The sequence below is a fragment of the Rhinatrema bivittatum genome, chromosome 5 (genome assembly GCF_901001135.1).
Source record: "Rhinatrema bivittatum chromosome 5, aRhiBiv1.1, whole genome shotgun sequence".
NCBI lineage: Eukaryota > Metazoa > Chordata > Amphibia > Gymnophiona > Rhinatrematidae > Rhinatrema > Rhinatrema bivittatum.
In genome coordinates this window covers 199,792,470-199,818,578 of record NC_042619.1, presented here as the reverse complement: position 1 = coordinate 199,818,578, position 26,109 = coordinate 199,792,470, and the positions used below count along the sequence as shown (strand labels likewise).

Genomic DNA, 26,109 nt, shown 5'->3' with positions numbered 1-26,109 from the left:
GCAATACACTTTTACGGTGGAGGAGGCCGCAGCTTTATTGTAGTTTAAACAATTTGACCAAATGGAAATAGTATTTGTAGTATGCACAAGCCGTTGCTAAATGTATTTATAACCAATGGTACCGGGGGCCACCCGCCATGTCTCCTAGCAAGGTGTCCCCTTTCTCTGGCCCCCCGCCTTGCTCTTGCTAGCAAGGGGGCCCATACCTCAGGCCTACTTAATAAGGCCCCGGCTTGTGCACCCGCCACCAGCATGAGGTAGTAGGACTTGCCTCAATCATTTTTGTTACCTAGGAATGCGCATGCATCTTCTCTCATCTTCTTTACATAATCTAAGTTGGATAGTTCTAGTAATTTTATTGGTCCTGAAAGTTGGACTCTTTTGTGATACTTTTACTACCATAAACTTTGGAGACCTCATCTTAAGATGAGACCTGTGAGGTCACAAAAGCTCCTGCATGCGAACATTTTTTTTCTGTTGTTCCCTTTAAAGGTATCTCTGACTTCAAAGCTTGTGCTGTGCTTGGTTGAAATTAATCTAATTGATCAGTTTCCATGAACTCCACTGATTGCAGTAGAATTTACCCAGCAGTCTCTTTGAGCCAAGTTGCTTAACTGTTCTTAGAGTAGCTAATATTTAATAACTTGACTTTCTGCAAAGGTAGCAATCTGTAATTGTTTCAGTAAAAGTAAATTATAGCATTTACAATGAAGTATTTCTATTTTCAATGCCTTGTACCACTTGAAGCATTCTTACCTAAAGCTCCTCAGTAGGAACCCCTACTGAATAGAAAGCTAACTTAAAATGTTTATTAGTGCACACAAAAAATATTTCATATGCTTTGTTTTTTTGGTCCGTTTCCAATTTTTATTCATTTTATTTTCTTTTGGTTCCCAAATTCAATCATTTCATTTGTTACATCATTTCAATTGTATCCATTAAAGTCAACGGGGGAAGCAAATGCATTCTGTGTTGGACTCTAACACTTGGATTTCTATTTAAGTTTAATGAAACTAGCAGGAAGAAAACAGCAGCAGAGGAAGAGCATTTCAAGACACCAACAGTAAGGGAAAATTGTCACCAATAGCGACATGATCAGCCCAAGACAGGGTGAAAGGGGCAAAGCATCAGAAACAGTGGCAAAAATATCCCAAGGTACCATGAGAGAAGCAAAGTACTAATGGTGACAATAGCACCCCAAGACACTGAGAGAGTGGCAAAGGGCACCAACAACAGTGGCACAAAGACCCCAAGACAAATGAGCTGAAAATGACATAGATTTTTGGGGGACTGTACCCATTCAGTTTGGCTGACCTGAACCAAATCAAAAATTGACTCATTTGTTGCATATTTCACATTCAGATCATCTGAATGTACATCTCTAATGTTGATCAATTATTAGAATTAACAAAGCCCATTTTATTGACATTATGCTAATTGTAGTACAGTAATAGGAATGATTGCTTAGAGGATAATTTTCAAACAGTGATTAAGGCTCAGAAATGTTATGAATCCTCCTGTAGCGGTGTTACGGGAGGCTTCTCACCTCTTTCCTGGAGGCCGCTCCGAAGCCGGGGTCTTGCCTACAAACTATCCAGGATTTGCTCCAGGGCCTGGGAGGCCTTCGATGTCCTTGGGGCCTGCCTGAGGCTTGCTTGGGTCTGCATGGACTTCCTGGTTTGGGCCACGCCCTTCTCCCTAGGGGCCAGCCCGCAGCACTTCTCCTCAGTTATAGGGCCAGCTAGATGTGGCCCATCCAAAATCCTCTCAGGGAGTTGCCTGTCTTCAGCCCTATAAAAGGACTTCAACTTCCACTCAGCTTTGCCTTCGCATTGAGCAGGTCGTCTGAGGAGCTTCTCCTTCCCCTTGGACTCCATGTTCCTGCTCTTGCTTGGTGTTCCAGTATTCCAAGGGATCCCTCTTCGTTTCGCCTCTGCTGTTCCTGATCCTGGTCTCTGATGTCCTGATGTTCCTGTCGTCCTCCGTCTCTGCCCTCCTGGTGTTCCAGAAGGCCTGACGTCCTCGATGGCTAGAAGTCCTTATGTACCTGATCTTCCTGATGTCTGCTCCTGCAATGTTCCAGCTCCCCAAGTCCTCCAGATGGCCACCCCGAGGGTAAATCCGTTCCGTCGGTTCCTGTTTCCGGTCACTGGAGCCTCTGCCAGTTGGATTCCTTTCCTGAGCCTGACGTCCTCTGTCTCTGCCCTCCTGATGTTCCTGAAGGCCTGACATCCTCGATGGCTAGAGGTCCTTATGTACCTGATCTTCCTGTCTGTTCCTGCAAATTTCCAGCTCCCCGAGGGTAAATCCATTCCGTTGGTTCCTGTTTCCGGTCATTGGAGCCTCTGCCAGTTGGATTCCTTTCCTGAGCCTGCCCCACTCCCGTGTGGTCCGTGACCAGCCTCCTTAGGCTGTGTAGGGCATGTAGAGGACAGGGTGGTCTGTGACCAGCCCATTGGGTTCGCCCTGAGTAGTGGGCTGTGTAGGGTGCCCTGAGGAACAGTGCCCACTTGTCTTTGTCTCAGTCTTCCATGTCCTTTCATCTCGTCTGGATTTCCCAAGGTCCGTAAGAGTTATCCTTGCCTCGTACGTTCCTGATGCACTGAGCCTCCATCTACTCTAGTTCCAGATGCCTTCCATGGGAGAGCTTCCACCCGCTCGCCCTTTCGGAACTCTTTTGTTCCTGTTGTTGATGCCTTGTGTTCTTCTCCTGAGTCCTGAAGCCTTTGTCTCAGCCTTCAAGCTTCAGCCCTTGTCCGCCCTCATCCTTGTCCGGCCTGCCACCTGTGCTGCTCCCTGCAGCAGGTCCGAAAGGGCTAGGAGTAGTCGGAGGACCACTCAGAGACCAACCTTGTGTGGTTGGCCTCATTCAGGCATGCAGGTCAGCAGGGGCCTGGTCACCTCCAACCCTAGACGAGGTCCGTCTTACCACAAGGGGCACACATCTCACCACTAGCGCTCCCAGCCAGCAGAGCGCAACAAGAAATTATCTTTTACAAAATTGCTCAGCTGATCTATGCGTAAAAGTACATGCACAGGGTCTCTATGCATGTGGGATTTGGAATTACATGCATATGTTTGCATTTTTAAATGGATCCATGTAATTTTCCCTGAGAAATCTATGTTCACATATTAGCAGATGTAAATGTGTGTGGGTAGTTTATTTTAGGATAATTTTCAAAGGGAAAATATATGCATATTGTGCCTTGGAAAACTGGTGATGTCTGTGGATAAAAAGGACTGCCAGAGTCTACACCAATGTGGACAGTTACAAAATCCACCCCACACCGTAAATATCCATGCACATCAGTTTACGGTCTTGATTTTCATCAGCTATCCAAAGAGTGAACAGAGGAGTTCATAGGCCTCTGACACTACATAATTTCCAAAAGCTAAAAATTAATTATTGATCTCATCTGATCATTTTACAGTATCCCGGCTGAGGGGTGAGGCAGATATATAGAAACCAGTTATGAGTGTGAAGGTGAACGCTCTATTGCAAGCTTTTTGAAATGGGGACTTGGCTTTTTCCCTCCTTTCCAGAGATGAAATTGAAACTCAGGCACAGTTTCTCTTTGGTTCAGTTCACCTGAATCTCTGCAGTGGGTATCTCCCCAACATCCTCCTCAGTAAACACCAAAGCACAGAATAAATTTAGTCTTTCCGTGACTGCCTTATGATCCCTAAGTGCCCCTTTATCCCCTTGATCATCTAACTGTCCAACCAACTCCCTCGCAGGCTTCCTGTTTCTGATATATTTTTTAAAGTTTTTATTATGAGTTCATGCCTCTGTGGCCACCTTCTTTTCAAATTCTCTTTTAGCCGGTCTTATCAATGTCTTACATTTAACTTGCCAATTCTTATGTTTTTTCCTATTTCCTTAAGATGGATCCTCCTTCCAGTTTTTGAAGGACATTTTTTTGGCTAAAATAGTCTTTATCTCATCTTTTAACCATACCGGTAATCGTATGGCCTTCCTTCCACCTTTTTTAATGCATGGAAAACATCTGGACTGTGCTTCTAAGATGGTATTTTTAACAATGTCCACACCTGTTGTACATTCTTAACCCTTATAGCTGCACCTTTCAGGGTTTTTTCCATCTATTTTCCTCATTTTATCAAAATTTCCCTTTTGAAAGTTTAGTGTTAGAGCTGTGGATTTACATATTGTCCCCCTTCCAATTATAAGTTCAAATTTGATCATGTTATGATCACTATTGCCAAGTGGCCCCACCACGGTTACCTCTCTCACCAAAACCTGCACTCCACTAAGAATTAGATTTGAAATAGCTCCCTCTCTTGTCAATTCCTGAGCCAATTGCTTGATGAAACAGACTTTTATTCCATCCAGAAACTTTATCTCTCTAGCATGTCTGGATGTTATATTTACTCAGTCAGTACTGGGGTAATCGAAATCTCTTTCACTACCAATTTGGTTAGCTTCCCTAATTTCTCTTAGCATTTCATCATTCATCTCATCATTTTGGCCAATAAGACAGTAGTATACTTCTATTGCTATATTTTTCCCCGATTCACATGGAATTTGTATCCATAACAATTTTCTTTTATAAGATTCAAGCTGCATTGTACAACAATTTTGAAATTGTGTAATATTCCTTTTTTAAATAAGTAAACAACTCCCCCCAAGGGACAACTCTTTTTATGCCGGGTGATTGTCATCAAAGAGTAGGATCCCAACACTGCTATTGCTTCCAGATGCAAGTAAGCTCAGCAGGAACAGCAACAATCTGAATTACATCTTTGAATTTAAGTGCCTTTCTCCCCCTCTTTAGCAATTCCTGCAAGTTTTAAGCACAGATCTGCATTGCTGCACAGCCTCTCTTGCAGCTGCCTTTCTCACTTGCTGTATCAGTTCTAATAACTTCCCAATACAGGCCTAGAATTATTAGTTTGCTATAAATATAGCAGAAATAGTTGCTGTGATAAAAAAAAATGGGTATGGTGAAGCATATCACAATGCACGATACGGTACGTTAGCTATTCTCGGAGGGGGAGGAGAGAGAACTTTAACACAGTGAATAGGACTCTCTATATAAGTAGTACTGTAAATGGGCACGTTCAACTCAGGGTGGGTTTGGAGGGGTGGTGTTACAATCACAAAGGAATTAACTGCAAGTTTGATATGACTGAAGAATTTCTATCATTTGAATCAATGAAAGGTACAACAAGAGGAGTTCATTTGTACATTTGTACAATGCAATCTGTGCTAGCTAGAGACTGTATATGTAACACCATCCCCCAAACCCACCCTGAGTCGAATGTGCCCATCTACAGTACTATTTATATAGAGTCCTGTGCAACCTATTACAGTTTTTTCTCTCTCTTTCTCGCTCCCTCTCTCTCTCTCCCTCCCTCTCTCATAGTGGGTGATAACATTTTCACCCTGTAACACAAGGACAATGCAAAGGAAAAAGGTGTAGTTATTCCTGACTATAAAACCCGCATTACTGTGCGTTCAAGTATCGCATTCCATGCTAGTAGACCCTCATTTCCATTAACTCCTCCCCAACTCCTTCCACTTGCATACTAAATGTAAAATTTACATACTGAATGTAAAACTTGCATTCTAATGTGCATTGCAATAATTATCGCATATGTTAAGGCCCTAACGCGAAAAAAATGACCTTGTTTGATAACTGCACTGCGTCGCCTTAACTTGTTCCCTTCCTGCACTGAAGCAATCCCAGCAAGTTTAAAGCACTATTCTGTGTTGCTGTCCAGCCTTCTTTGCAGCTTCTCTCCTCCCTCGCTCTAGTAATTCTAGTAAGTCCCCAAGCATAGTCTTCGGTGGTTGCGTGGCATGCCCTATATTTATTCTCTTCTCCCACTCTAGCAATTCTAGCAAATTTAAAGCACAGTTTTGTGTTGCTGTCCAGCCTTCCTTGCAGCTGCTCTCCTCCCTCGCTGCAGCAATTCTAGTAACTTATAAACACAGTCTTAGATATAGCTGCATGGCATCCCCTTAGCTTATTCCCTCCCCCATCTGCCACAGGTTTTGACCCATAAACAGTTGCAAGGTTTTAGTCATTGTCTCTCTTTCAATACAAAGTTACCTTCAACTCTTATCAGCCCAGCTTCTAAGACACTTGCTTGGGAAGTCTGCCCTCCACTGGTGGGAGAGAACCTTCTCCTTCTCTCCCTCGGGCATAAACACAATGGCCCCTGAGGTTTCCACTCACCCTACTCTTGGAAACCCCCCCATCCCCACAGCCTCATAATTCTCCCTTTGCACCCTGGAATTTGTAGTCTTTTGTTTATAACTTGCTCTGGGAGCCTCTTGTCTTTAACCACTCTGGCCTCTCCTGTTCCAGAGGTCACTCTCCCCCTCATTCAGCAGACATGATGGAATATATTTTCCATCACATACCTCCCCACCATTCAAAGACCTCCCATTATGATCCTCTTTTAGCAAGGGCTGCTGTTTCCTTGGAATAGAAGTCTATGTTAATTTGCTCTTTCCTGACTATGTGAACATCCTGAAGTCGTATGCCTGTAAAGTAATGGATTAGCTTAGGGCCAACATTTTTCATCCAGTGAAGCCACTTTAATGGGGCTTCATCAGTCACTAGTGTAAATGGGTGACTTAATAAATCATACCTCAGTCTATTTATTACCCATTTGATAGCCAGACATTCCTTTCCCGTAAGTGAATAATTCGCATTGTCTGTAAATTTTGGACTCAGATACAATATTGGGTATTTCTCACTCTGAAACCACGGATGGGCGAGATCTGCACTTCAGGCAATATCGCAAAGTACAAATAATGCAGATGAATATTCGATCCTAACAAAATACTCCAAACAGCGTATTATGGTTGAGAAGTTTTTATATTTCAATAGGCAACTCCACAGTTTTAAACGAACACCAGCTTAATGGCGTCCCCCGACACGGTCCCGTGTTTCGCCGCGGGCTGCATCGGGGGGGATCGCCATACAGGAATTCACACAAAAACTGTAAAACAAACAAATTGACAAAAGTCAGGAAAATTGAGGGACTTACAGCCGACCTACATATAATACACAACTTATAAGATACAGAGAACAATAATAACACATACCTGGCAACAGCATTCAAATAGTGACAGGGAGCGCAATGCCCTTCATAGTTGACAGGTATTTAAAGAAGAGAATGGCGCCAAAACCTACAGGAGAACCAACCACGTGAGTCCGAGGACTCCATTCATTGGTTCCCGACCCTGCAGTGCACCCCAGCAGTACAGAGACCAGCCAACCCTGCTAGTATGTCTAAGTGAATAGGAACCATTCGATATCGCGATTCAAGCCCTTAGGATGGACAGCGCTGGATTTTCCTATTAGACACTGTCCATCCTAAGGGCTTGAATCGCGATATCGAATGGTTCCTATTCACTTAGACATACTAGCAGGGTTGGCTGGTCTCTGTACTGCTGGGGTGCACTGCAGGGTCGGGAACCAATGAATGGAGTCCTCGGACTCACGTGGTTGGTTCTCCTGTAGGTTTTGGCGCCATTCTCTTCTTTAAATACCTGTCAACTATGAAGGGCATTGCGCTCCCTGTCACTATTTGAATGCTGTTGCCAGGTATGTGTTATTATTGTTCTCTGTATCTTATAAGTTGTGTATTATATGTAGGTCGGCTGTAAGTCCCTCAATTTTCCTGACTTTTGTCAATTTGTTTGTTTTACAGTTTTTGTGTGAATTCCTGTATGGCGATCCCCCCCGATGCAGCCCGCGGCGAAACACGGGACCGTGTCGGGGGACGCCATTAAGCTGGTGTTCGTTTAAAACTGTGGAGTTGCCTATTGAAGTATTTCTCACTCTCCCATTGTTGGAGAAATAAACACTCTGAGACCTGTCCCGGAGGCACTGGTCTGCACTAAAATTCCTTTTTAAAGTCTATACTGTGTAACATAGGTCCCTTGCACAAGTCACTTTTTAGGGAATTAACAGCTTTGGTACACTTAGGGGTCCACTTAGCCTGATTCAGAGCTGATTTCTTTAATAGCTCTGTGAGTGGGGATGCTCTGTTGGAAAAATGGAGGACACACTTTCTGTAATATCCTTTCGGTCCTAAAAAGGCCATGACTTGTTTCTTTGTTCTTGGCATCTCATACTTCTTGACAGCTTCAAGTTTTGTTATGACTGGTTTCACTACCCCATTTCCATCAACATACCCCAAGAACTATACCTCCCTTTTGGCCAATACACATTTCTTAGGGTAAGCAGTTAACCTTGCTTCTCTTAGTGACTATAGGGCTGCTTATACCTTAGACAAGTGTGATTCCCAATCTTCAGAATAGATTGCAATGTCATTAAATACAATGCTTTGTACCTATGGAGCTTAATATGATGTTCATGAAGTGGTGGAACACTGCAGAAGCTTCGTGAAGGCCAAAAGGCAGAACTCTGAATTGGTGGAGTCCCATAGGACTAGTGAGGGCAGTTTTCTCTTTTGAGGCCTCATCTAAGAGAATTTTGCTAGTATCTTTAGTTAAGTCTACCATTTTAATATATCTTCCTTGGTCTAATTGCTCTAAAAGTCTTCCATCCAGAGCCCGGAGTAAGCATCAAACTTGGAAATTGCATTTACTTGTCTGAAATCTATGCAGAACCTAGTTGTCCCATCAGCTTTTGGAACTAACACTATGGGGCTTACCCATTTCATCTCTTGACTCTTCAATGAATCCTAACTCCAGCATCTCCAGTATCTGTTTATCCACCTCCTTTCTCTTAGCCTCTGGAAGTCCATAATGTTTCTGTCTAACTGGTTCTGAAATAATGTTACACCGGATTATATTCATATACCCAGCAATAGGGGAAAATACATCTCTTGCCCCTTGAACAAATTTTTTACCTGTTCCCTCTCTTCCAGGTCAAATGTCATATATGCCTCCTTTTCAACCCAGGGCATTAATAAAGTTACATGATAGACCTGAGAGTGCATACCACCTTAATATGTCATAATCTACTGGCCCCAGCTTTATTTTAACAGAAAAAGGACCCTGCCATTTAGTTAACAACTTGTGGGAGATCAGTAGCTAGACTAACACCTTATCACCTGGCTGATATTCCTTTTCCTTGCCCCTTGATTGTAATGATTGGCTTGTTTCTCTTGTGTCTTTTGTAAATCACTTTCAACCTCTTGTTTAATCCAAGGGCATAACTGACAACAGTTTGATCTTGCTTCCACAATTCTTTGCCCACATCCAATATCCTTCTTGGTTGGCCTTCATACATTAGCTCATATGGCGTAAATCCTGTAGAGGTCTGGGAAATGTCTCTGATGGCAATAGCTAAGCAGGCTTCAGGAGGCTTTAAAAATAATATTTAAGGACTTTTCACTTCTTTGCAAGTAAACAAACATCACAAGGCAGACACAAACCAGAAGGACATCACTTATAAGGCCCTTTGCCTACGAACTATATGGTGATTGGTTATATCCAGACAGCATGAGGATATTGCCACAGCTTGACCAATAGCAGTGACTACACATTGATCTGACTAATGGCAACCTGTACTCCACTCCTGAACCTGCAGAACCAAGCAGGAAAATATAAGCAGCCACCACTCCAGAGATGGACCAATAAAGAGAAGGGTATCTTGGACCAGTGTCCAAAAATCAGCATAAAAGAAGCGATTATTTGGACAACAGTCAGTCTTCTGATTCCAAAAAGCACAAGCAACAAAAAGTAGACCAGAGAAGACAACTTGCCAGATGGGAGGGTAGACCTGAAGACTTCACCCATGGCCAGGATGCAAGGATTTCAACGGAATGGTATTCTTTCAATATCATAGTAACATAGAAATGATGGAAGAAAAGACCAAATGATCAGTCCAGTTTTCCCAGCAAGCTTCTTATGGTAGTATCTGCTGTGCCATGTTTCTTTTAAGAGTAGCAACTGTGTCTCAAATAATTTATCTCCAAGCCTTATAATAACCCATAAAAAGTTACTGCTAGCAACATTTTTACTGGATGATGAGCCTTCTTGAAAAATCAGACAGTGCTACTTGAATTGCTTTGCTTATGGACTTGATCATAGAAGCATTCCTGTGTTTTTTCACTTATGTCTGCATATCAGTTCCCAAGACTGTAGAAAAGTCAGGGCTCGTGTTGGTTGTCTCCAAATCCAATTCCACTTTCCCACCCCCACCCCCACTCCAAACCCCGTCAAAGAGAGATTGATGTTACAGTTGCATCAAAAGGTTCAAAGCTTATTGGTTAAAGGTAATAATCTCATGTCTTCTGTTAAGGATAGCAACTGCTGCTCTGCACAGGTTACCCCTAGGGATGTGAATCGGACTTCGGACGATTGAAAATATCGTAGATATTTTCAAAATCATCAGAAATCGGGGGCTCCCCAAAACGATAAGAAAACCCCACGATATTGTTCTTGGGGATTCTCTTATCGTTTTGGGGGAGGGCGGGAAAAAATGGCACACAAAAATAACCCCTAAACCCACCCCGACCCTTTAAAACTAATCCCTTAGCTTCCCCCACCCTCCCAGCCGATAAAACCGCAATCAGGCCGGACGAAAAAAAAAACACGATGTGAACCGGAATCCGAACCGATTCAGATTCCGATTCACATCTCTAGTTACCCCCATGCTTAGCAGGGCCCTCGTTGGTCGCTGTCTGAATCCAATTCCACTTTCCCCTTTGCCGTTGAAGTGAAAAGCAAAATTGGAGTTGCATCAAGGCTTATTGGTTAAGGGTAGTAACCACCGCACCAGCAAGTTACCCCCATGCACTCTTTTGTTCATTTCCATCCTCTAGCCCTTAGGGATCCAAAATGTTTATCCCATAACCTTTTGAATTCTTTCACTGTTTTTGTCTTCACCACCTCCTCCGGAAGGGCATTCCAGGCATCCACCACACTCTCAGTGAAGAAATATTTTCTAATGTTGGTTCTGAGTCATCCTCCCTGGAGTTTCATTTCATGACCCCTAGTTCTACTGATTTCTTTCTATTAAAACCTTTTCAGGTATCTGAAGATCTGTATCATATCGACCCTGCACCTCCTCTCTTCCAGGATATGCATATTCAGATCCTTCAGCATTTCCTCAAAAGTCTTCCAATACTGACCCCACACCATTTTGGTCACCCTTCTCTGGAATGCATCAATGTCTTACATTTAACTTGCCAATGTTTATGCTTTATCCTATTTTCTTCTGTTGGATCCTTCTTCCAATTTTTGAATTAAGATCTTTTGGCTAAAATAGTTCCATCATCACCAACTAAAATAAAGTCTCAGAGGTCCAGTCCCCTCCTCCCCTCCCAAAGTGTAATACAAAGGCTCTCTGGCCGTACTCTCTTAACCTGACCGCCCCCCCCCCCCCCCCAAAAAAAAACAACCTTTTTAAAGATTTACAAAGTGCCCCACATTGAACTCCAGCCTGGTCCCAATTGTAATTTAAATGCACAATCGGGCTGCTGCCCTTCCCTCCACCACCCACTCACAAAGAAGCACCACTGGAGGCGCTGTGAGCAGGGCAGAGGGTCCCTCACTCCCAGCTGGGATGAAAAAGGTATTGGGGGGAATGGGGAATGGTCAGGGGATGGGGATGGGGGCATGCATCAGATATACCTGAAATTCAGCTAGGTTAGCTGGATAACTGAACCCCTCCCCGGATTGCCCCTGAAATTCCCATTTTTAACTGGCTAAATTATAGCCGGATAACTATTTATTTGGTTACAATTTAGATGGATAAGTGGCTGACTATGTCAAATTTGTCATTTAGATAGGTAACTTGTGAGTTATCTATTTAAATGGCTTTTGAATATCTACATCTAAGTTTCTTTAACTCCCATCCAAAAGAGTTATAGGATTTCTAGTTTTGTTTGAATCATTGAGAAAACAGAACTAAGGCCCCCAGCAGAAGCAAGTTAAGGAAAAGTTGGACAACCTTTGAAGGAAGCCCGGCATTCTAGTAAACTTGCAAAATGAAAATGAGTCACACTAAATAAGAACATAAGAACATAAGAAAATGCCATACTGGGTCAGACCAAGGGTCCATCAAGCCCAGCATCCTGTTTCCAACAGTGGCCAATCCAGGCCATAAGAACCTGGCAAGTACCCAAAAACTAAGTCTATTCTTAATGGGATGCCCACACACATATATAACAAACCCATAAAGCCAATATAACAAAGTGGCAAGAATTTCAAACCTCTTAATTGTCACATTGGACCAAGTCTCATAGGCCTTAAAAATGTCAGTCTGGGTCTCAGTTATAATGATTTATCTTGCCATTTTAATGAAGGTTTTTTTTCTAAAAGAGTCCAAATTCAGTCAGTGTTTGATCAGTGCTGACTGTCCGGGTTCAATAACGTGGTGACTTTCATCCTTCAGTCTAATGGGACTACACTTGAAGGAGACTGTAGGACTTATTCATGAGCTAAGAATTACCTATATTCTGATCGTTTGACATCAAGAGACTTTTATTTGAGGTATAACGCGGCAGTGATATATATGAACTTGAATATTCTATTTCAGCTTAAGGACATACAGTATATGAATTTGGACTCTCTTTTTCTATTTCCACAAGCATCCTTCCATGCTTTTATACTGAGGATATTTTGGACATGTTCTAAATCTACTGTGGGTCAGCATGAGTGATACTGTTAAGAGCCTTGACTATCTCAGGGCTAAAATAAAGCAGTTCATTGCCTGTATAGTGGAGGAGTAGGTCAGTGGTTAGAGCAGCAGGCTGCAAGCCAGGATTTAAATCCCACTGCCTCTGCTTGTGACCTTGGGCAAGTCACTTCACCTTCTATTGTCTCAGGTACAAACTTCAGGTCTCATTTAATAAGGCTCTTCTCCCATTTTGTGTCTAGGATTTACAGTTTAGTAAATCAGACCCTATATTGTGATCCCAGTGGGGACAGAGAAATACCCTCCTGTACCTGAATGTAACTCGCCTTGAGCTACCAAGAAAAAGGCATGAGTGAAAAAATGAAATAAATAGTATATCCATTTGCATTGTAACATTTCTACTTGTATTGAATCTCGGCACATCTGGCTGCAGCACAAAGTGATTTTGACATCACTACCATCATGTAATCATTTTTGGACAAGGGACTTTAATACATTTTGGAGCCTGTAATTTTTTCAAATCAATTATGTTCACATTTAGTATACAAATTTCAAAGAACTGCATTTTCCTGTCAAAAATTGAATTAAACTTTACTGTTAATAAGAACTGAGAAACTTTTTCATTTTACTCACCCTTTGAAATTCCATCAAGAAAATGGAATTGGAGTACTGATAAACAAAAGATTTGAATATTACAATGCACAAGCAGTTAAATTAAATCATGAGTGAAGCGTAACAATGTCAACTTCAGCTGAAAGCCAGAATGCCGTTCTTTGCATTACCCTTTCGAAGCCTTTCTTCCCCAGAACAGTGGTAAAAATTTTATCCCAGGCTCGTGCCGACATGTTGTCTTAGAAAGGCAGACAGCTCGTTTTCCAGCCAGTGACAGTGACCTGTGGCTTGAGTGACCCTGGTGTCACCCCTTCTTAATTAAACTCTCAGGAGGCTGAACTAATCCCATGACAATAGTACCTGCCAACCTGGTCGTTGCAGATGTTTGGCCCCTTATGGCACTAGAACTCAAAAAGGCTTGAAAGTCAAGAATCTGCTGGAGTCACACAGGACCTTCAACTTTATTTAAGAACAGAAGAATCTGCATTTGGGGGGACTCGTTTTCAAACTGCCCGCGTTACGTTACACAGTTTTCAAAGTGGACTCACCTGCAAATTTCCACTTTAAAAAATTATCCCGCAATTCCATCTGCTCTTATCTGCATGCAAAATGTGAAAATGAAAACGAGTAAGACTACAGTATCTGAAATACCTACAGTACCTGAATGCAATTTGCTTTGAGGTGTCTGAAAGGTGGAATTTAAATAAATATAAAAATAAATATAAAAAATCTAAACTTCCTCTGCTCAGTCTGGGTAAACTTACTGTGAACATCTGCATGAAAGTTTCCCTAATATTGGGAGAGCAATTTTATAACAAGCCATTTCTGTGTGTTTTATAACCAGGGAAATGCCTTTGCAAATTGCCTCATGGTATATTCTTAGCAGTGAGGACGGGTTAACAAGAAGACTGGATGAGCTGTTTGCTCTTTTTCTGTTTTTATGTATTTACTATGTTAGTATGCTATTATTAGTACACTGAAGTCAATTGCATTTACTTTACAGGATTAGAGAAGACATACAAATAATTAGCTGTTCACCATCATTCACAATTGAACTCATGGCCAAAATGTATTAACACAGTGACTTTATTCCAAAAAGTAGTTCCCACCTGTTTCCTTGTTCAACTATATGAGATCAGACACATTGACTATATTTATTTATTTATTTAATTCTTTTTACTATACAGATATCCAAGACACGGGTCTTATCATACCGGTTCACATCAAACGAGGGAAAACCAGCAATACATGAGAAAGTTACAAAAAACAAGGGTGGTGAATTCAGGACAACTGTGAAAGGAAGAATAGCTTAACATAGGATTAAATTAGTGTTAACAAGGAATTGAATCGAATAACTTAGCATGAGTACGGATTATAGATTATATGTTATAATTATAGATTATAGATTATACATGAGTACGTGAGTATAGATTATAGAAAGAAACCCCCAATCTGTAAGGGGGTAGTTACAAATCTAGATATTAAATTGTCATTCTCAGAGTACATAACCCAAGAAGCAGTGGCAGAGTGGCAAGCAGCCTCAAGATATTTGATCTACCAGTAAGAAAAAGAGCAGAAGAATGTTTATACCATTCAGAAAATGACTGATTGCATATTGTATGTCTAGATATGGACAACTTGAAAACTTGCAGAACAGTCCAGTGGGAACAAAAAACCATTGAAATTCCTAATCCATGTAGAATATGGAAGGGTCTCACATTCCAATAACAGTAATTACATTGTTTTGTGCCTTAATGGAATACAAAATTATAATAATATTTATTCATATATCATTGTTCTAAATCTCACATTGGTGAATAACAAAATTAAGTAAACTTTGCATACATATAATAACAAATACATATGAAAAATTACAGAAGTAAATATTAAAGTAAAACAAAATAAAATCATTGTAAAATAAAGTGAAGCCAAATAAAATTCAGCATCATATCACATAACAATTTAAGTGCTCAACATGTAATCACATATAAAAATCAATTAAGCCTTCAATCAGAAAACAAGAAATGCATCTACTACTTTCTGTAATGGCTGGCTCATACCATGTCCAGTACTGACATGTTAAAAAAGGCCCTGAAAACCTGGCTCTTCAGATGGGCTTTTGAATGAGATGGCTAGTATCTGGAGGAAGATTTTGATCAATCATGCGGCCATTAGTACTGTCTCCTCTCAACTTCAAAGGGATAGCTGTATTAATCTAGTGTCTGCATCTGACAAAGTGGACTCTATCCTCAAAAGCTCATGCCTTAATAAATTGGTTAGTCTATAAGATGCCACTTGACTCCTGTCATTTTAACTTTCAACTTGTTTTCCAAGCTATTTTGGCAACATGCTGAAGAAAAGGGGTAGTTTATACCCTCCCATCTGGATCTTCTACCCCTGTCTTTGTGTCTCAGCCATTGATAGAGGGATTTTTTCATCCAACTCAGATGGGGTCTAATAAGATGGGTGACTGTGCCACTGTTTCAATAGGATCATCTCTCTCTCTCTTTGAGTCTTGATCTATATACTCCTCCCAATGCAAGGGTTGGGATAGGTTCTAGTTTGGTGAAAGTTTCACCCATGTCCGAAGTTGTCATGGAGAAACTTCTGGAGCTGAGCAGGTTTTGGCACAAATAGACTCATCTGGCCTGGTGGGTAGTCCAGGTAGAACTGTTTTTCACAATTCACTTGGAACTATCAGCCTGGGACTCTCCAGAAGCTACCTCTAATTACATTGGAATTGCTATGGGAAACTGTTAAGGATTTTGAACAATCTTTATCCATTAGAGATAAGATACTATCTACAGTGGGTGAACTAGAACCTCAGATTAATTCTCAAAAACAAGAGATCCAAGATCAAACCATCAAATTGGTCAGTTTGGAAACACAATGTAAAGCATTTCAGTCTTCTGATGTTGTTCTAATTTGTGCTAAAGATGTTCTCCATTGGAAATTGGAAAATCATGAGAACTATTCTAGGAGACTTAATTTATGCATTTTAAATTTTCCGAAGGCTTCATTGATGGCTCCTATGGAAATGTTAAAATGTTGGAAGTCTCTTTGGCATCTGTCCTTCCAGTTTGGAAGGGTTTTTTTACCTTACCCCTGGGGGAAAGAGTAAGGCAGGGCCAGGTCCTCCAAATACTTTGGAAGTTTCTTCTCTGGCTTTGAAATAAACTAATTATTTGCAAGATTCTCAAGAGGAAGCCCATTCCAGAGCAATGTTACTTATTAATTTTGTATTTGACAATGAAAATGTTATTTCAACTGAAGGAGAAATCATTACTTCATTCAAATATTTCCTTGTTTCCTGATGTAGCATGGACTACTCAGTTGAGACGGAAGGCATTTTTAGCAAAAAAAAATCTAGGGTACTGGCACTCTGTGCCACCTTTATTGTTACAATATTCTTGCAAATGTTTTGTTCAGATGGCTAGAGCCACATCTCTGATTTTTGATCCTAATAAGTTAGAAGTTTTCTTGATTAATAGAGAAATGCCTGTGGTCAGTTTTCCCAATGTGTTTCCCATATTAGCAGTTGGATAGCATGAACATCTGTGTATTTATCAATTAGCTGGGTATTTGTTTCCTTAGAGTTTTTCTTGTATGCTCCTAAGCAGTTTATGGTACTATTAGTGGCTATTTATTTGGCAAATTATTTTCCTTTCTAATTTCCTTTTGTAATCAGTCCAATGTAACGTGCATTAAAAGTTATCAATGTAATTGTTGCATTTCCCGGCCGTAGCAGGCCCGCAGCCAGCTCCACTCACCTCTGATGCTCAGGTTTCAGACCTGGCCCTTCCCCCTTGGCAACAGTAGACAGTCGCCTATGCGTTTGTGCTACTGCTAAACTCCCAGGTTGCTCCAGCAGCTCCGCAGCCTCCTCCGGTCCCAGTCGGGCCTCCCCACGTGCATCGAGGGGAGACGCCGCCATCTCCTAGTTCCAGCCTACCTGCCTTAGGCGCTCACGCGCGCACCTTCACTGACTTTAAAGAGGCTGTGGTGGGAAACCTTCCCGCGGCCCCAGATGATGACGTCTCTCAGCCTTACTATTTAAGGCAGGCTCTGCCTTTCAGTCTTTGCCTTGGCAACAGGTCTGCACACTTCCTGTCATGTGCTTAGTTGCTGCTCGTCAGTTGTCGTGTTCCTGTTCCAGTACCTGATCATGTTCCAGTCCTAGTGTTCCAGTTCCTGCTTCCTGTTTCCTGATTACCCTTTGGACGGATTCCTTGGCTATGACCCTCGCTTGTTCCAGACTACGCTCTGGACGGATTCCTTGGCTTTGACCCTTGCTTGAACCTGACCTTGTCTCCAGCTCCTGCCCTGACTCCAGCTTGAACCTGTTCTTATCTCCAGCTGGTTGCCTTGGACTTGGCCTTTCTTAGGCACCTGCCTACTCACAAGCCCGGATTTAACCTGTTCCTAACTGCTTGCATGCTTCTGTCAGTCCGGGCTTCTGGAACTTGGCCTAGTCTTCAACCTTGCATGGTTGGTGTTGGTGAATCTCCAGTCGGCCTCCGCTTCCCGTTCGGCCCCGTCTCCCGACAGTGGGGACCCATGGGGGTTTCCCCCACGGGTAGCACCAACTCCATCTTGGGCCAAGGGTCCACCTCTGCAATAATAATTAGATCTAACATATAATAAAGAGATGTAATTAAAAACTGTTTTTAAAAGGGCCCTGAAACGCCTACTCTTTAGACAGGCTTTAGAAATGTGATGGCTAGCATCTAGCTGCTAGGAATCTCCTCAGTATGGAAGTCTTGATAGAGTCACTATCGTTTGCTCAGATTATTTACCGCAGAATTATGCTCTCTCCCCATGTTTGACTTGTTTCCTTTCTTTTCCCAATGCAGGGAGATTTGGTTTATAATCCCAGTTGTTTAATATTTGCAAGCATGGCATGATCTGCTCAGTCTTGTTTCATTATTCAGTTTTGGTTTTTTTATGTTTCATACCTTTATTATTTTGATTTGTCCATGTTTTATTGTACCTTGCCATGAACTTTGGGAGGGAATATAAACCTTTTAAATAAATACAAAATAAATGAAAACACCAGCAATCTAATATAAGAACCCAATATTACCATTCCTTTTAATTTATCTGATTTATATTCCACTTTTCGGCACTTCAAAGTGGTTACTGTAGACATTTACTTATCCCCAGAGGGTTATAATTATTGGCAAATGAACCATAAAAACACCAGAAATAACATAAAATACATTAAAATTAAAGCCAATAATTGCCTCAGTACAAAGGAGAGGATGATTCTCACAAATTAAAGGAGATTTGAAATAACCAAGCCTTTGTCATCTTCCTAAACTAGAGGTAGTAGTCCAGGCATCAAATATCTCTGACCAGGGTATTCCTATCACATTTTTTTAACAATCTAATAACAGAGTGGTAGCACCAAACAGAGATTCATGTTTCCACAGTATCCCTGCAGTAGCCATATTGGTCCTGAAATGTTCAATCTATACACAATTTCTGATACCCTTATTGACATATATCAGCTTTTTGGACCACTTTCTGTGGTGGTAATACACTATTCTTTTATGGGACAGCTCGCTAAAGAACTATTCTTATGGGTACAGTTAATGGCTCTATAGATAGACATAGCTTAATGGGCAAGGGGCAACATGGTTTTCACAAAGGAAAGACTTACTTGCCTTACCAAGATTTTTGTTTAAGGTGTAAATAAGCATATGAATAGTGGCAATTCAACTGATATAGTGTATTTACATTTTCAAATGGCATTTCACGAATCCCCACATAAGACTCCTCCTGAAACTAAAAATTCATGGGGATAGGAGGTAGTGTCTTATTGTGGATTGGTAACTGGTTAAAAGACAGGAAACAGAGGGTAGGACTAAATGGTCAGTTTTCCAGATAGAGAAAAGTCATTTGTGGAGTGCCCAAGGAGTCTGTACTGAGACTTGTGCTGTTTAATCTACCTTATAAATGGGCTCTGACCGATGGCCCACAAATGCGCAGTAGAGAGCAGCTCTACTGCGCATTCACGGGCAGGAGAGTACATCGGTCAGAGCGGAACTAAGATGGCGCTGGAAGGAGCAGCAGCGGTGGATCGGCGGCGACGATATCGGGCGGAGCAGCGGCAGTATGCGAGTGTCAGGCGGGCCGAACTACACTAGGTGGGAGGAGCGGCGGCAGCGATATCGGGAGGCAATGTGGCGGCGGTGGCATGGAGCAGCTGAGGTGCACGCTGGGGAGGGATGCCCGGAGACCTCCTGTCTCCATGAGCAGGCCACGCTGAAGAGGGAGAAGGAAGGGGGTGGGGATTGAGAGGGAGGGAGGGGATTGAGAGTGGGTGGGGAATGACTGAGGGAGTGGGAGGGAGAATGAGGAGGGAGGGGAGGGTGTGAGTGAGAGGAGGGAGGGGGAGGTGAGAGTGAGAATGGGGGGGAGGTGAGAGTGAGAATGGGGGGGAGGTGAGGGTGGGGGGAGGTGAAGGGAGGGAAGGGGAGGGAGAAATGAGGGATAATGGGAGGTGAGGGTGAGGGAGGGGAGGGAGTGGGATAGAGAATGATGGGGGAGGTGAGAGTGAGGGAGGAATTTTGAGTGGGGGCAGGGGAGGAAAGGAGGGGTGAGTGACCGGGGGGGAGGAGGATGATGACTGAGGTGAATGAGCGAGGGGACGGGGGAGTGGAGGGAAAAAGAAGTGTAGACGGGTGCAGTGTCCGAAAACGGACCGAATTTTTTTTTAAATGTAGCCCGTTTTGACGGGCGTAAATGGCTCTGTATATTCATAATGATATGGAAAAGGAAGTGATAACAACAAAATTATGAAAAGTTATTCAAAGAGTGGATTTCTAAAAGAGGAAACTGCAAAGGACCTTGAGGAGACTATGAGAGTGGGCATCTGATTGGCAGATAAAATTGAATGTGGAAAAGTAAAAAGTGATACACATAGGGAAAATATTCCCAGCTACAGGTACACAATGTTGGGTTCTGAATTAGGAGTCACCACCCAAGAAATGGACCTTGGAGTCCTTGTGGACAATATACTGAAATCCTAAGTTCAGAGTGCGACAGCGATCAAAATGAAAATAGAATGTTAGGAATGATTCAAAAAAGTTTGAACAATAAAACTGAAAATACCCTAATGCCTCTGTATTGAGCCATGATGTGACTGCATCTGGAATACTGTGTGCAGTTCTGATTGCCCCATCATAGAAAAGACATTGGAGAACTAGAAAAGGGACAGAGGAAGGAGACAAAATGATAAAGGGGATGGAACATCTCTCCTATGATGAGAGGCTACGCAGGCTGAGACTCTTCAGCTTGGAAAAGAGACAGCCGAGAGGGGACATGATAGAAGTTTATAAAATCATGAGTGAGGAAGAATGGGTAAATAAAGGACAATTATTTACACTTTCAAATAACACTTAAACAAGGGGACCCTCCATGAAACTAACAAGCAGCAGATTAAAAAAAAATCATGGAAAGTTCTCGCTCACTTAGGGGGTCATTTATCAAAGTACTATAAGGCGTTTTCGCATGTGTTAAGGCGTTTTCACATGCCAAAAATGCCTTAACGCATGCGAAAGCACCATAACGCATGCTGCGATGCAAATGAGAAAAAGGGGAGGATATTGGGGTGGGATGTTTGGCCAGTGGGCAGGGCTCATAGTTTTGCAAAGCCATATGCACGGCTTTAACTACACCTGTTTCATTTGCATAAAACTATGCGATAGGGCTTTATCGCATGTTGTGATGTTTTCACAAATGCTGTTTTAAGCTCCTGGAGAGCCAGTCTAGCTATCAGGGCCCTCCTACCAAACTGGTAGTAACTTGAGGTGAGGTTTAGGTATTAGTGTAGGGGTTAGGGGCCACTTTGACATTCAAAGTGAGACGTACGAACAGAACAGTGCTCTCTTGTGAAGATTTGATGACCTTCGAAGTGAGAAAACTCACCCAAAGATGAGATTTGTGCAATTTTCTGTCAACCTAGCTTGATGTTACCCAGGTAGAAAGTCCATCAAGCTAGGTTGAGAGAACATTGCACAAATCCCATCTTTGAGTGAGTTTCCTCACTCCGAAGGTCATCACATTTTCACACGAGAGCACTGTTCTGTTCGTACGTCTTACTTTGAATGTCAAAGTGGCCCCTAACCCCTACACTAATACCTAAACTTCACCTTGAATTATTAGGTGGGCCTCCCGTAGAGATATAAATACCTAGCTAGTGTGAGGGTATTATGGCTAGTCTCTCTCTTTCTCTCAGTCTCTCTTCCCTCCTCCCTTCCCCCTCCCCCAGTGGCCCCAATAGCTAAGCTGGCTCTCCAGGAGTTTAAAACTACTAAATAAGGACCCCCATGATAGGTATTAGCACAAATTGTAATAAACTACCTATTACCATAAAACACACCCCTTTTTCTAATGCATGCGATGTTTAGTGCATTTTGATAAATCCAGGCCTTAGTGCACTGTCAAGCTGTGGAATCTGTTGTCAGAGGATTAGTCAAAATGACAAGCATAGTGGGGTTTAAAAGAGGTTTGCACAAGTTTGTGAATGAAACGTCCATAACACAACTAGCAGGGCAGACTAAAAGTGGTAACAGGAATTAGATCTCCTTTATGGGCTCTCCCAGGTACTTGTGACCTGGATTGGCATTGTTAGACGACAGCAACAAGATGCTGAGCTCAATGGACCTTGCTCTGACCTGGCATAGCACTTCTTTTGTTCTTATCTGGTGCTACCTTGAAGTTTTTGGGGATAATGTTCCACTCTATGTAGGTAGCTGCAAAGTGTGGGGACTTTTCCCCATTGACTCTGCACCAGTTCTTTCTTCAAGGGCAAGGATATCCCTACTTTCCTTTTCAAAACTGTGCTAGGAAAAGCAACCACAGAGATTTGCATCTGTTTTTTTCTGTAAACATTTTTTTTTTTTAAACTACACGTTGAATTTGAAAAATATAAAACTGTTTGTTCTTGCCTCTCCTAACCTAACCCTGCCTCTGAGTGCACCCCATTTTTCTTGTGGGTAAACATTTGTGCATTTTTGATTGCTGCATGTATATTTACTTCTAGGGAAAGGGTGAGCTATTACCCAGGTAAGTGGCTTTTGAACATTGCCCTCCATATGGATTCTTTGGCATGGAAATAAAATTGTATCTGCTGTGCTGGATTAGTCTTTCCTATACAGGGAAGTGAATTAAAACTCAATAAATGTTTTACTCTGTATGTGATGGCGTACTTTTTTTTTGCATCATGCAAAAGACATTGTACACAGATGTTACCCTACATTAACTTCTGGGCCTTATATCCCCCATCCTCAGATATAGCTGCAGCTAATACAAGGAAAGATGATTTTTTTTTTAACCCACAGAAATATTTTGTATGTTACTGGTTTTAGAATCAAGGAAGATGGAAAGATAGTGAGGATAAGGAAACTTTAATATTAGTGAGCTCCTAAAACCAACCCGCAGTAAAGCAAAATTTGGACTGCTTCACAGGCTTTGCCAGGAAAATATGACGAGTCATATTACTTATTTATTTATTATTCTTTTTATATGCCGTTGTTCCAACTGAAGATCACAACGGTTTACATAAATTGCATTCGATTACATTTTATAATATTGTATTAACAGGTTCTTATTTAAAGTAATGGTATCTATTTTAATACTATTGATTAATTAAAACATTCAAAGTTAATCTAATATTGATATTTACTGCTTCAGTTTGGAAAAGTTTTTAGTCAAATATTATGTGATGTGCTGAGAAGAAGTAATATTTCTGGAATAATTATGGTCATTAAGCGGCTTATTTAAAATCTCCTCAGGTTTTAAGTTCTTGCTTGAATTTCTTTTTTTTTTTTCCATTAACAGTCTTTATTTATGCAGGTAGATCATTCTACAGTTTAGGTCCTGTCATGTGATGTTCTGTCAGCTAATGAGTTTGCACCTGTCCATCCAGAAAGTGTGATAAAGATAAATATATGCTTTATGATTTGATGATATTGTGGAAATATCCTCTTCTATCGCTAGATTGTATAGAGCAGTTTTTTGGGTCCATAAAAGTTTCATATATCCGTTTCAGGAAAATCAACAGTAGATTGCTTAAGCACTATATCAGTTTAATATCCGATGAGAAAACAAGAAAGTTTTATTACTAAAGACCTAGGTTCAGCAGTGAATGCATGTGAAATGATTTATAGTACACCGTCAAATACAAAGAACAACTTCCTTTTCAACCAATTGATATTCTCTGCAGTCTAGAGAGTAAGAAAGAGGTTAACATTTCATTAATTCTGCCATTGATTTACCGCAACTTTCTCACAGCAGAAATCAAAGTGTGACCTCTCATTCCACTGAATTAGGTCCAGTGCGCTTGCTGTTATTGACCTCTTAATAAAAATAAATGACAGCCTTTTTTCTCCAACTCACAAGGCACACAGTTATGAAAAGAGTGACATTATCGTTAAATTGAAATAGAAAACATATTCAGTAAAGATATTCCTTTACTTAGAGATACGACTGAAGAGCCTGTTCTTTTTACAGACAACAAGGACTATGATGCGTATTTGTCCTATACCAAAGTGGATCCTGACCAGTGGAATCAGGAGGCAGGCGAGGAAGAGCGATTTGGCCTGGAGATCCTGCCAGACATGCTAGAAAAGCATTATGGGTACAAGTTATTTATCCCAGACAGAGATTTGATTCCAACTGGAAGTGAGTAAATGTATTAATTTTATGCAAGTGCTGAACATGTGATACTATGTTTGCATTGTTCTTTTCTGTACAGTACCCTTCATTTGAAATCTTGGTCTATATAACTATGAAATTATCTGTAAACAGGGAAGTCACTACCATATCTTGCACATTCATGCAACTCTCTGTCTTACGGAGGCAAGCGTCCTTATTTAACATTTCTATCTATTCTCTTATGCCTAAGAATTAATTTACTTTAAAGATTTCAAGCAAAGATTAAGTAAATTAATAGATGAAGGCAGATAAGAACCAATTCCCCCTTACAGTTTGCCTGGTCATTCATGTCTATGCTACTCTTGCTCAGTGGTTCTCAATCCTATCCTCAAGAAGGACTCATCCAACTCTCCACCCCAACAGCCAGTCAGGTTTTCAGGATATCTACAATTAATGTGCATAAGAGAGAGTTGCATGCACTGCCTCCATATTAATCAAATCTATCTCATGCATGTTCATCGAGAATATCCTGAAACCTCAGTGACCAAGCTGAGAACCATTGCTCTAATTACCGTATCCTCCCCCCGCCCCAATGACTTTTATCCAACCTCTCAGCTCTGATCTTATGATTGCTGTCTATGAGGGAAGCCAAACCAATTTACATAGGTAAACAGCAATTTGCTGAAAAAATTCACAGTCTGAATATTGTTCTCCCACACTCTTGCTAAAAGTATGCACTTTAGTGACATTTGGGAGAGGCATTTCTAGGGACATGTTTTGAGTGAGATCAGAAAATGTGTGTAGATTGCATTTTCACATTTTGTGTGGAATTTGTAACAAAACGGCCTCCTATATCTGTCTCAGTACATTTACATTACTAGTTTCCACCACTTCTGCTGAGAGGTTACTCCAGGAATCTACTGTCCTCTCTGTTAAGAAGCATTTCCTCAGATTTCCTCTTAACTTCCATCCCTCCAGCTTCATATCATTTCATCATTATTTGAGTTTTAATCATTTAGCTGACAATAACCAGGATACATGACAATAAGATATCATAGGAAAGAAAGGACAAAATGTTTAAACATAATAACATTCATATCAAGTCCACAATAAAGGAAGAGGTCAGAAAGAAAAACAATGCTTTTTCAGTATAAAGAATAATTGTAATTCCTACCATAGGAATATATTGAGAACCCACCTAACCTTGTACAGAAAGTAATCCAACAAGTTTGTTAACCAAAAATGTCTCCAAATGTACTGGGTCCAAATATACATATCTATCCTTCTGAAAATTAACTAAACACTTACAGAGAAGCACCCAAAGAAATAATGCATGGTTTCAATTGAAGAAAATCCTTTCTCATAACTTAGATCTCCCAGGAAATAGGAAATATTTGTACCTGTTGGCCACAAAATGATTTCCCTTTGAATTTAAAATATTGTTGAAAAAAAGATTCCTATGATATGCCAACAGGAAGGTAACAATCCTTGTAGTCCTGGTGGAATATTATTATTAGAAGACTGAAGATACATAGAAAAATCAGGACTAGAAATAGGGGTTAACACATCTGAGGCACCTGCATCTTGACTAGGTATCCTCTTTTTATCTGGAAGATAATACGATATAGACAACATAAAGGATTTCCCTTCAGTAAATTGTAACTCTTCAGTGGGATATTTTTTAAAAAGTTCTATACCAGATAGCAGATGTGATTTTGGAAAATTTAATAACCAAAGGTTTTTAAATCTTAGCAAATTTTCAACAGATTCCAAGTAATGATGAATATTCAAGCTATCCTTTATTCCTGAAGCTACATAGGATTCCAAATTAGTAATCATAGTCGATTGTGCAACAACCTGAGATTCTGTTTTCCCATCCTTTGATCTACTTCAATAAGTTTTAAGGAGACTCCAGAGGAGAAAGAACATAATTAATAGAACTCATTAATACATTTTCAGCCCTAGTAAAAACCCTCCAGATGTCCTTAAGACTGATGTCTGCGAGTTCAGATGCCATAACACTCTTAACCCCAACTCCAAGGAACTGAGTAGGCTGGACTAAATCTGGAATGGACAAATAAGCAGAACCCAACAATGGGAGAGAAGCCAATACTCCTTGTTGATCAACCTTTAAGTAAAGAGGAGAATCAAAGGGGCTAGATTAAGTCACTCTTGAAGAGCTAAATTGGCTTCGTTTTAAGTCATGACATGATTTCCAGGTATAACAGAAGACATAGGAGGAAGA

At 41.1% G+C, this 26,109-nt stretch overlaps 1 protein-coding gene across 3 annotated transcripts in view; it reads left to right on the top strand.

The window, feature by feature from the left end:
* The window catches only part of IL1RAPL1 (interleukin 1 receptor accessory protein like 1), a 1,713,530-nt gene that overhangs the window by 1,669,158 nt on the left and 18,263 nt on the right, over positions 1 to 26,109 (top strand). For all 3 annotated transcript variants that reach the window (XM_029603082.1, XM_029603084.1, XM_029603083.1), the window contains one exon: positions 23,721 to 23,891. In XM_029603082.1, coding sequence (XP_029458942.1) covers positions 23,721 to 23,891 — 171 coding nt within the window. The remainder of the gene's footprint in view (positions 1 to 23,720; positions 23,892 to 26,109) is intronic.